Source organism: Miniopterus schreibersii, assembly GCF_964146895.1.
Source record: "Miniopterus schreibersii genome assembly, chromosome: 3".
Taxonomy (NCBI): domain Eukaryota; kingdom Metazoa; phylum Chordata; class Mammalia; order Chiroptera; family Miniopteridae; genus Miniopterus; species Miniopterus schreibersii.
In genome coordinates, this window is record NC_138103.1 from 11,706,879 (window position 1) to 11,719,003 (window position 12,125).

The 12,125-nt window shown below is 43.0% G+C and overlaps 1 protein-coding gene across 5 annotated transcripts; it reads left to right on the top strand.

The window, feature by feature from the left end:
* The first annotated feature begins 2,142 nt into the window (after positions 1-2,142).
* Positions 2,143-11,369, top strand: ZNF75A (zinc finger protein 75A). 5 transcript variants are annotated; one of them, XM_081131090.1, is made up of 9 exons: positions 2,143-2,391; positions 3,770-4,292; positions 5,437-5,632; positions 6,322-6,413; positions 6,706-6,832; positions 7,876-7,967; positions 8,237-8,363; positions 10,393-10,503; positions 10,682-11,369. In XM_081131090.1, exons 2-9 carry the CDS (start codon positions 3,882-3,884, stop codon positions 11,359-11,361), a joined length of 1,836 nt encoding a protein of 611 aa, XP_080987216.1. In that variant the 5' UTR covers positions 2,143-2,391; positions 3,770-3,881; the 3' UTR covers positions 11,362-11,369. The 5 variants fall into 5 exon arrangements, 3 of the variants coding, with proteins under 3 accessions (XP_080987216.1, XP_080987217.1, XP_080987218.1); XR_013998359.1 differs by lacking the exon at positions 8,237-8,363 and having other exon boundaries at positions 2,226-2,692; positions 3,264-4,292; XM_081131091.1 differs by lacking the exons at positions 7,876-7,967; positions 8,237-8,363 and having other exon boundaries at positions 2,210-2,692.
* The last annotated feature ends 756 nt before the right edge of the window (positions 11,370-12,125 follow it).

Here is a 12,125-nt window from a genome sequence, read left to right on the forward strand (position 1 = left end):
GCTGTGTGGTCTCTCAAAATAAACTCCATGTATTTGCTTTCATTGCTTCCCCCCTGTGCATCATTTTCTCAAACCATGCTCAGGCAGAAGGTGAATCAAAAGGAAAGACTCGGGGAACGTTTATGGGCTCCACAGCAAGAATAAGCAACAGTGGCATCAAACTTCAACCAATGAAAATCATCAGTGGCCCTCATTCACTATTCACCATTTTGTGCCTTGTTTCATTCCTCTTCTTTCTTTCACAGGATCTCTTCTCCCATTTTCCTAACCAACTCCCTACCCATGCTATGAATTAGGCCTACCAATGACATCCAAAGGCACTGCTGGCAGAACTTCATTTATTCAATTCAATAAGTTCCAATCATTTGCTCAGGTTTGGGCCTGCTGATGATCTCAATGCTAAGAGCATCACTGTCCTCTGGTCTGAGAGGCTGGAAACAATCATGACTTTTGAAGAAACTAAGTCCAACCTGACAGATTCTAAGGAAATGAAAATGCTTTGAAACATATGCAAGTGACCTAGGCAGATGCCTATAATTATCGCCTCTGTTTAATCCTTTTCTCACTCAAAAAGGATCAAGATCTATGCTTCAGAGGAGTGCAACACTGATCAATCTAAAAGCAAAAATAGCATACTGGCCCGGTTAATGGTCTCTCATTTTCATGCCCACCTTCAACTTACCTCCAGGTGAACTGCCCTGGAAAGAAGCTCCCTCAAAAACCTTCAAATGATGCTCAGGTATATGCTATATTAAATGTATTCTCCTCACTCCCATTCAAAGCACATAAATCTACATGAACTCATTTTCTAACTTTCTTTCCCTAAATGTAGCCCAATTACATTGAGTAAAAATACTAAAGATCTCACACTCCTAATCTCTCCTGCTTTTCAAGGCTATGCTTTTACCTTATCCCAGTGATTTTCAACCTTTTCCATCTCACAGCACACATAAACTAATTACTAAAATTCTGCGGCACACCAAAAAATGTATCATATTTTTTGCTAATCTGATTTAAAAAAAGGGGATTTTTGATTCATTCACACCTAATGGCTATTGTTGTGTTGGCTGTTGTCATTTTTTTAACTTGATAATCTAAGGGAAAAGAGAGTCCCTAAATAGTCAGGTATTTCAGGTTTTAAATTTCTTGCAGCACACTGACTGAAAATTGCTGCCTTACCCTTTGCCAATTCCCATCTGCTGGCAAATCCCTCAAGGTCTTTCATAATTTTCCCCAACCAAAAATCAACTTCCATTTCCTTGGAAATTCTGCAGTGTTCAGCTTATGTCCTCCCTTTTCCTACCCTGTGATACTGATATTCATGAAATTGCCTGAGTCCTTCTGCCAGATTCCTTGATTCAGACATTGTTCTATCACAATGGATACACCTAGTAGACTTAAATAATTCCTTGACTGGTAGAGGCTGATACTATGAAAACACTATAATTAGAACACAAACAAAATGAAATACTCAGATTCCTTTAAATATGATTCAGTAAATATATGTGGAATACCCATTTCACTCAGGTTATTCGGCCATATACTGCAGGAAATACAAGATGAAAAGGTTCCCATTCAACAGGAAGCATGCTGTCATGAAAAAGAACCGGGGACCTAAATTACAGTCTTGGAGCTGTCAATAATAACTTATGTGACTCTGACAAGTCACTTCTTAGCTCTCAATTTCTCTGTCATGGAGAACTATAAATGTAACCTATTTCACATACCTCAAAAGAAAAAAAAAATTGTTGTGAGATGCACAGACCAAAATAGGGTACAGACCCCTCAGGGCCATTGATCCTGAACCGAAAAAAATGGGCCTCTTCCTTGAGGCAGCGATGAGCACGGGGACGAAAGCTCGGGTACGGCCAGCTGGAGCAGGAAAAACAAGGACCCCGCGGGAGTAGTGGGCGGCGACCTTTACCCGGCCCGGCTCCCGATTACCAGGCCGCAGACCGCCCGAAGGCGACGAAGAAACCACCGGACGCTTAACGTCTCCCAGAGCCGAGCCGCGAGACGGCGACACCCACGAGCCGAGCCGTGCGCAGGGCCCTTCTAGGCTCCACAACCTGGAGACTCTGTGGCATTAACTCTTCCGGACGCCTGGGCTGAACCGGACTAGAGGCTGGTTCCTTTCGCGAAGCCTGGAGCCGCAGCGCCCGCCGACTCCGTGGGCTACGGAGCCAGCCAGGAAGTGCTCCACTTCCGCTTCCGGTGGGAGCGCTGCTATTGGGGCCTGCGCCCTAGAATCCGCACGTCTTGGCTTTCTGGTCCCTCTTTGGAGGTCGAGAGGCGGAGTGCTGCGGCCCTACAGCTGCGTCCGGAAGTGCGGTGACTTGCGGTTGAGCTAGAGGTTGAAAGAGCCGCCCCCACGATGCCCGGCTGTCTGAGGTAACCAAGAATCTGTTCCCCTTCGGCGTCGGCTGTGGAGCTCCGGAGACCCGCCGGCCGCTGCTCAGGGCCTCTGCAAGGTGGTTGGAGGCGGGACGCCATTTCTCCTGCCCGAGCGGCTAGAGCCTGGGGCCAGACTGACTAGGGCGAGTCCGGCTGTCAGTCCCCGGAGGTCACTCTTTCTGCCCTTTGCGCAGGTAGCTCCCGGGCCCGCGGCGGGGCACGCTGCCACACTGCCCGCTTGCACCGTGCTCACGAAGCCCGACTGCCCTCCAGAAAAGTCCACTTCCCGTCTCTGCCGGTGTGTTGTGGGGGGTTTTGTGGGTGTGTGGGAGGTTGCTGCTGATGTTAATCGCCAGAAAGCCGCAGTTCAGCGTCAGAGAGAGCACTTTCTCCTGATGCAGAAGCCCTCGGGCCTCCTGAGCCGGGGTGGGCAGCGAGGAGCCGACCATTTGTGAATATCGTGGCATCCTGCACAGAATCTCCGTGCCGGTTCTGCTGCATCATCTCGGGGGCGGAGAGGCTCACGAGGCTCTCCGTAGCCTTACTCGGAAGTCTGAAAGACCCTTGAAACGTAAAGTCAGCAGAAGGGTCACCTTAATCATCACCAGCTGCCATTCTCTCCGTCTTTATGACTTGGTACTTGGACAAACATTTTGTAAAGAAAGGTCGGCTGTAATTTTTCCTAGTTGAAGCGAACAGAAACTTCAAAATACAGGTGTAAATCTGCACAGTGCCCTTCATACGCTTTGCAAAGAAGTGCCGAAAAAGAATGTTGAGCATCTTGTTACTTAATTGGGGGATGCTTTCTGAGAAGAAAAGGCTACTTTCCCCCTAATTGCTTTCTTTCTACTCTGGTCTCACTGTCTCAGCTCTCCTGCCAGTATTCCCACGAGTAAAGGAGAACCTCAAATGTTCCACGAAGTGAAGGCTTCCATCATCACAGGAGGATGCAGGGTCATAGAAGTTGTACCCTCATACTAAAAGCAGAAGACTAGGGTGATAGTTAAAATGTAAGAAAAGCTCAGATGTTTCTAATCTTTGACATGGGGAGATGAGATAGGAAGCACATCAGTGAACTCTTTGGATAATCCTCAAACTCTTTGGAGCCAGTGGGTGCCAATTTCCTCACCCACCAGCCTTCCCTGATTTATTTTCTTGTAAAGGCAAAGTCATCAATTGACATTTGTCTTTACTGAGCTGTGCTATATAGATCAACTGAGTAATACAAAGAAAAGGAGAGAACAGAGCACCTGCCTGGCAGTTGACTTTAAAGGGAAGGCAAGGCAGGATGTTTTCATTTTTCTCTCAGAATAAGTAGCAAGTAGTAATGTTCATGTGACTTTCTTATTGACTTGCACTTTTTTTCTGCTCTCAGCGCCTTAGGAAGAAGATCGTTTTATTGATTTTATTCCAGACCAGATTGGGCCTCAGTTGTCAGAGGTGGTACTGGTGGTGTGCCCAACACAGGAGCAACTGTTCTGGAGAGAATGATGATGGTAGATCTAAAGGTGGCTGAGTATTTGAACCCTCAAATCAGGGCTCTGTGGGAAACCAAGGAACCTGTGACAGAGAGCTCCACTCAGAGTAAGATATATACTGCACAAATGGACAATCTCAGTCCTGAGACCTCTCGCCAACACTTCCGGAGCTTCCACTATCATGAAGCAGCTGGACCCCGTGTGGTTGTTGGCCAACTTCAGGAATTATGCCGTCAATGGCTGAGACCAGACATACATTCAAAAGAACAGATCTTGGATCTGCTGGTGCTAGAGCAGTTTCTGACCATTCTGCCCAGGGACACCCAAACCCAGATAAAGAAGCACCACCTACAGAGCACTGAAGAGGCTGTGGCCTTGGTAGACCACTTGCAGAGTGAATCTGATCAAATGAAGAATGGGGTGAGAAGAAAGATTCCTCATACATAGAATGAAAGTGGATATATGAGGTTGGGGGCAGTTAATTGAGAAATAAGATGAATTGAATCAATGATCTGTTGTTGCTTTAGGTCATCTAAGGCATGACCTGAAACCACAGACCCGCAGCAATAGTCATTCCACAGGTTTTGGAGATTCAGGCAGAGACTTCCCTGGCCATAGAGAAAGAGTTGCATTTTTCCCTCTTTGGAGCCAGAATGTACTGAGAGTAATAAACATAGTCTGGCTTGGTCTAGGAGATGGGTCTTAAGTTCTAAAAAACAAAGGGCATCCAGGAGTTAGAGAAGAAGGGGCAGATCCAAAAAAGGGAGAACATATAGAGATGAAAAGGGAGAAATGAAAAAATTAGTAGGGAAGACTGCAGAAAAATGAGAAATAAAAAAAGGGGAAGAGAGATTTGGAAATCCCAACTGGGTGGCCCAGAGAAGGAAGACACACTGAGAGATAGTGTCCTTCGTACCACAGACAAGAGCCTCCACTGCCCTTCGTTAGTGGTTGGTCCTTGGCTCTGCTGATGAGGTGGAATCCAGGGCAGGTGGCAGCATATCAACTGGCTTCAGGCCTACTGTCAAAAATACAGGGCAGGGCATATGTTTGGTGTCAAAATGATCTGGAGGGAAGTTGGAGCCAGAATCATTCCTTCCTCTTTCTTCATTTTATCCACATTTTCTGTTAAACTTTCCCTGACCATGGAGAAAATCTGGTTGAGAGGTCAGTTAAATTTTTTAATCTTTTGAGAAAAGTATAAGACAAGAAATCACTGCAGCAGGGATTTAAAGTGAAGAGAGATGCTGTCAAGACAGCATGAGAAGAGGTGGCCTGCACAACCATGCTACTGGTCTGAGCTGGGCTGTATGCAAAGGGGTCGGGAGTGCAGTGTTGGAGGGCTGGCGGTAGCCACATCTTTTTTCCTTTTATACTAAAATTCCCAGGTTTTGTGGATAGTTCTTTGTGGAAAATTGGTGGCCCATTCATTATCTCTTTAAGTCTTTTTGTCATTTAGTGTCTCACACTTCCTGCAACCTGGACTCTCTGCTTTTTTCTCCCTCTACCACCAGCCCCCAAGCCTAAAGTAAGTTCTTGTAACAAGGATGGGAATTATTTCTAGGTTGCAGTCTATGTGCTGGGAAAGGAGGCAGTGCCCTTGGGAGAAACAGCAGAGACCCCAGGCTTCAAACTGAAGTCAGCAGAATCCCAGCCAGTGGGCAGGTCCCAGGATGAAGAATTTTGGAATGAATATCAGAATCTACAACAACAGCTGAGCAGGAATACTCATAAAGAAACTGAGCCTGTGTGTGAGAGGGGTAAGGAGTTTCATGATAATTTCTTTCTGTTGGGAGCTCTGATAGTAATTTCTCCAGATAGAACATTGTGAGCATTTTCTGGTTTCCCAGTTCTGTGGATGTGCAAATGAGTCATGTTAGCAATTATGATTACCCACCCCTGACAGATGGCCTTAGAATAGACCGGCTGTGGTGAAGGTGGGGGTTGCTGTAACATACAGAAATATCCAACCTGTGGACCCTGGTAATAACATCATGAACACTTTCTTAGAAAATTGGAGAGGATTGGGCCACCCCTTCCTCAAAACATAGAAGGAATTGGGATCACAAATGGGCTGTCAGTGGCAGTACATGAACACAATTGTATACCAGGAAGAAAAATAATAAATGATAAATAATACATCTCCTGCTGTATACTGGAGTCCATGAGTATTTCATTGTCAATTCTGTTAAATTTTTCTTACCTCGGAACTATTTATGTCATGAGAGGGAAATAAGAAAGGTTTTTGTTTTATTAATTTTATTCATGAAAAGTGGGCAACCTGTTCTGGGGGTTGATAGATACTTGGTTTTAATTAACAATGATAAAGCTTCACACTGATAAAGGTTTCCCATCTACTGAAAGAATCAAGATTTCCTTTATTTTAGAAATGAACTCAGGATGTGCACAGAAGTAAAAGAAATTTCCTGTGGCCCTTTTCCATCCACAGCTGTGCCTGCTCACCAGATAATAGACTTTCCTGAGCAGACAAACACCAAAGACTGGACAGTGACACCTGAGCTCATCTTGCCTGAGTCCCAGGTGAGCTTTACTTTTGAGCTGTTTAGGGCTGCCTTTCCCTGCTGCCCATGACCCACACTGCCCAACAGGTGCTCAGAGGCATGTTAGCCCAGAGTTCTCCCTGGGGAACTGGACACCTCCCAGGCTGTTTGCTGATCTCTTGCCTCTTTCCTTTCTTCCTTCTCACTTAAAAAAAATTAAGCATGTGCTGTTAATTCCTTCAGTGCCTGTCTTACCATGCAGTTTGAGGGCTGGATGTTAGGGCTGTTTCTGGAATGGCAGGTACTGAGCTGAAACCCATTCTCTTCTTTAGAGCTTGTTGACATTTGAAGAAGTGGCTGTGTATTTTTCCCAGGAAGAATGGGAGTTACTGGATGTCAGTCAGAAGGCCCTCTACAATGATGTAATGCAGGAAAACTATGAGACTGCCATCTCTCTAGGTAAAGATTCTTTCTTCCCTTTGTGTAGAAGTTGAATAATGTAATATTCATAGCTTACTGGGAATACACCCTGGTGAAATATTCTTTTCCAGTAGCTAGTTGGTTCTCAACTTGATGTTGTGCGCAAGAAAGGTATATCCAGATTGAGCTTTTACAAAGTGCATATGCTCATTCTTTATCCTAAAATTCTCCACTCTTCCCTACTCTCCACTCTTCCCTACAAATCCACTCTTTTATCTTTCTGTTTTCATAAATGGTACCACCATTTACCCAGTATTTCAGGCCAGAATACCTGGGTCATCCTTTAGTCTGATCTTGCCATCATACCCCACCACTAATGTGTCTCTAGTCCTCTTGGCTCCATCTTTACATCATAGCCTGAGTCCAACCATGTCTCATTCTCTTGCCCTGTTAGTGTTCTGGTCTAAGCCAGTGGCTTCTCTAACCAGCTTTGTAACTGGTGCCCTGCCACCACTCTTACTTTCCTACAATCTGTTTTCCACAAAGCAGTTAGAGTCTTTAAAAAACATGATGAGATCATGACAGTAATCTGCTTCAAAATCTTATAATAACTTTTCACATTCAGAATAAAATCTAAACTTATGAGGTGTGTAGGCCCCTCCAAGATCTGGCCCCTACTTACCTCCCTGCCACTTGTACCCTAGTTCTATCCACTTTAGCTGCACTGGTTTTCTTGCTGTTTCTTGAACTTGCTATGCTCATTTTTACCTTCCTACTTCCTTTACCTGACACACTGGACTCTCTCCTACTTTTTTAAACACCTCTAATTTTTGCCCAACTCAGAATATGTTATGTAACATAAGGAAAAAAATGAGACTTCCTTTTATTGACTTTAGTCATGAAAACTGACAGTCAATTTGGGAACTGGTTGTAGGGGCTGATAGCCACTTCTGGGTACCACATAACAATTGTAAAGGAGTCCCATCTCTACTGAAAGAATAAGGATCTTGTATATTTCAGAAATGTGCTCAGGATATTCATAGAAGCAAGAGAAATTTCCTATGGCTCTTTTCCATCCACAGCTGTGCCTGCTCACCAGATCCTAGACTTTCCTGAGCAGACAAACACCAAAGACTGGATAGTGGCACCTGAGCTCATCTTGCCTGAGTCCCAGGTGAGCTGTGCTTTCAAGCTGTTTAGGGCTGCTTTTTCTGCTGCCCAGCAGGTGCTCAGAGGCATGTTAGCCCATATGTTCTCCCTGGGGAACTGGACACCTCCCATACTGTTTGCTGATCCCTTCTTTCCTTTTTTCCTTCTTACTTTAAAATAAATCATGTGCTATTAATTCCTTTAGTGCTTGGCCTACTATTAATTTCATGGTTCAGATGTTAGGGCTGCTTCTGGAGTGGCAGGTGCTGAGCTGAAGCCCATTCTCTTCTTTAGAGCTTACTGATATTTGAAGAAGTGGCCATGTTTTTTTCCCAAGAAGAATGGGAGTTACTGGATCCGGGTCAGAAGGCCCTGTATTATGATGTAATGCAGGAAAACTATGAGACTATCACCTCTCTAGGTAAATATTCTCCTTCCCTTTGAATAGAAGTTGAGTAGTTGAGTAATCTGTCATGTTCTCATCTTACTGTGAATACTTCCCTGTTGGAGAGTCTGTTCCAGTAGCTGGTTGATTCTCAACTTGATGGTGTTTGCAGAGGAAAGGTGTGTATCCAGATCACCTGGGATCTTTTTCCAAGTACACATTCCTTATTCTACATAGAATTGTGGCTCTTTTCCTCACACCTTGTCTTCTCATATCTTGCTCATCTCAGTAAAGATAATTTACTCAGTAGCTCAGAGCAAGACCCTTAGTCATTCTTTCCCATTATCTTGTCATCATACCCCACTACTAAAGCATCACTATTCTCTTGGTTCCATCTTCACAGTATAGCCTGAGTCCTACTATGTCTGATGCTCTTGACTTGTTAGCATCCTGGTCTATGCCAGTATCATCTCAAACCAGGCCCACCTTAGTAGTTTTTTAACTGGTTCCTGCTGCCAACATTCTTGCCCTCCCCTAGTCTGTTTTCTATGCAACAGCAAGAGTCTTTAAAACCTGATCAGATAATGACATTTTGGTGTTTCAAAATCTTATGATGACTTTCACCACATTCAGAATAAAATCAAAATTTTCCTTACCAAGGTTCTTAGGACCCTTCCAAATCTGGTGTGTCCTCCTTTTTCTGCCTTCATCTCCTACAACTTTTGCCCTTGTTCAGTTCTCTTTGGCCACACTGGTCTTCTTGCTGTTTCTTTTTTTGTTTCGTTTCATTTGTTTTTTTAACTATTGATTTGAGAGAGAATGATTTGTTATTCCACTTATTTCTGCATTCATTGGTTGATTCTTGTATGTGCCCTGACTGGAGATCAAACCTGCAACCTTGGCATATTGGGACAACGTTCTAACCAACTGAGCTACCTGGCCAGGGCTTTTCCTTTTTTTGAACTTACCATGATCAATACTGCTTTCTCCTTTCCTCTGTCTGGCACAATTTTCTGCCATGTGGCAAAACTTATACCTTTTGTTCTGCTCAAATATCATTTTCTCAAAGAAGTCTTCCACACAGCCATATCTCAAATAACTTCACAGATTCTTACCTTGCTTCAGTTTTTTTTAAAAAACATGTATCACTTCTTGCCCTGACCAGGGTTTCTCAGTGGTTAAAGTGTCTGCCCATGCACTGAAGGGTCGGAGGGTGTGCCAAATGCGTCTCACATCTCTCTCTCTTCCCGTCCCCCCTTTCTATCTAAAAACAATTGAAAAATATCCTCAGGTGAGGGTTTAAAAAAACAAACACCATTTATCACCTCTTGATATTTTGTTTGTCTGTTTGTTGATGCTTGATTGTCTTAGTCTCCCACTAGAAGATAAGTTCTATGAGATCAGGGGACTTTGACTTATTCACCACTGTATTCCTATTTCATGGAAAGTGTCTGGCATGCTATAGCCAGTTAATGCATATTTGTTGAGAGATTGAATGATGAATACTTCCCATACTTGGAAATTTGTATTTAGAAAAAGTCCGCTAAATGATGCTTATCTGTATGGTCCAGCAGGATATGAACCGGTGAGCTATAGGAGTGGTAGAAATCTTTCATAGTTCAGTTTCTTGTGCTCAAGAGCAAAATAAAAGATTATAATTATGACAGGAATCACTTGTGCATATGATTCCCAACCCATTGACCTTCATATTGGCTCCCCTAGGCCTAGTCTTATTCAGCTGAGTCCTAAAGAGTTAATATGACTGTACATCTTCTGGAGTTTTATTCCAACTTGGTCAAGTGTACAGTTATTGGTGGCAGAAGAGGGGGAACATGCACAAGATTCCCATGACCTATTCCTTTCCATCAGTCAAGCTAATCTCCACTTTGCATGTTAAGCTACAAATGCAATGTAGTATAAAACTGATACCTGATATGAGAATCTAATCATTTAACCATTTAGGAGTAACAAACTATAAGTATTCTTTACTCTTACTGAAATAGTCTGGAATTAGTGAACCATTGTTAAGTTACCGGTTCTTGACCTCAGTTTTTTCATTTCACAGCCATATTTGTGCTCCCCAAACCTAAAGTGATCTCCTGTCTAGAACAAGGGAAAGAGCCATGGGTTCAAGGATCCACAGAGGTCACAGACAGTCCTGGAGAGCTGCCTATAGGTAAATACACTCTGGGAAGAGAAGAAATGTGCCTTAATAGGAACTTTTGCAAGGACTTAACATTCTAAGATTCTACTTACCTGTTTATTACAAATCAGTGATCTTTGATTCCCCCCCCCCCCATTCCTGTGGTTTTCTTGCTCTGCCACTTGGTTGATTGTCACATTAATTCCAACAGGATTAAAGCTCAAAAATGACGCTGAAAATCATCAGCCTTTATGTCTTTCTGACTTAGAAGTACAAGCAGCTGGAGATGTAATATCAAAAAAGGCCAGAGTGAAAGTTCCCCAGAAACCAACAGTCAAAGAAAATCATGGTGATATGCACAGGGTGGGGAAATGGCATCAAGATTTTCCAGTGAAGAAAAGAAAGAAACTTTCAACCTGGAAACAAGAGCTACTGAAACTTATGGATCGCCACAAGAAAGAACGTGTAGGAGAGAAACCTTTTAAATGCCAGCAGTGTGGGAAAAGCTTCAGAGTTAGCTCTGACCTTATTAAGCACCAAAGAATTCACACTGAAGAGAAACCATATAAATGCCCACAGTGTGATAAGAGGTTTAGATGGAGTTCAGACCTTAATAAGCACTTAACAACACACCAAGGTATAAAGCCATATAAATGCTCATGGTGTGGGAAAAGCTTCAGTCAAAATACAAATCTCCACACACACCAAAGAACTCACACTGGAGAGAAGCCCTTTACTTGTCATGAATGTGGGAAAAAGTTCAGTCAGAACTCCCACCTTATTAAACATCGGAGAACCCACACAGGTGAGCAGCCTTATTCCTGTAACATATGCAGAAGAAACTTTAGCCGGCGGTCCAGCCTCCTTAGGCACCAGAAACTCCACCAGTGAAGGGAAGCTTGTCCAGTGTCTTCAGTCTGAACAAATTCATCAAGCAGAGCTTGATGCTAAAGTTTATGAAAAAATACAAAATTATGAAACATGAGGTTTTCATCAGTGTAATATTGCATAGAAAGAAATCAGGTTTGACTCTGCATGGAATGCATTAAAGTTGTACTACTTACTGTTTTTACTTATAACCTATAGGGAATTCCATAGCAAGATTAGTGTTCTAGGAACATTCTAAAAATGGAAAAAGTTGTTTTGGGATTGTATCTGCAGAAATATCAAATTCAGCTTCAAATAGCAGATGAAGCCATAAATCCAATCAGTCTTTTGAGGTCACAGAGGTAAATAGTGTTGGTTTTTCATTGATCTCCCCAGCCACTCTTAAACACATGAGAGAAATTATGAAAAATATCTGTAGCATGGTCTTCCAAAGCAAAAAGCACTAATATGCTTGTTTAATTGCATACCATTGTCTTCAAGGTAGCAGGCTTAACAATTTCAGTAGTCTCATGGGGAAGAAATGAATTCTAATGTAAAGTTTTCTAAGAACCTAATTGTATTCTCTTCCTCTCGTCATTGGACATTGTTTTTTCTTGAACTTTTTAGCAACCTTAGCTCTTATATTAGCACCAATTTTACTTTGATGAAATCATATTTACCTCACCACTAGGGAATCTGCCAGATAACTAATAATGCACTATCTTATGCCTCTCATTGGTTGTGTTTGAAAAAAGGAAAACATTTCTAATGAGATTATATGTAAACGG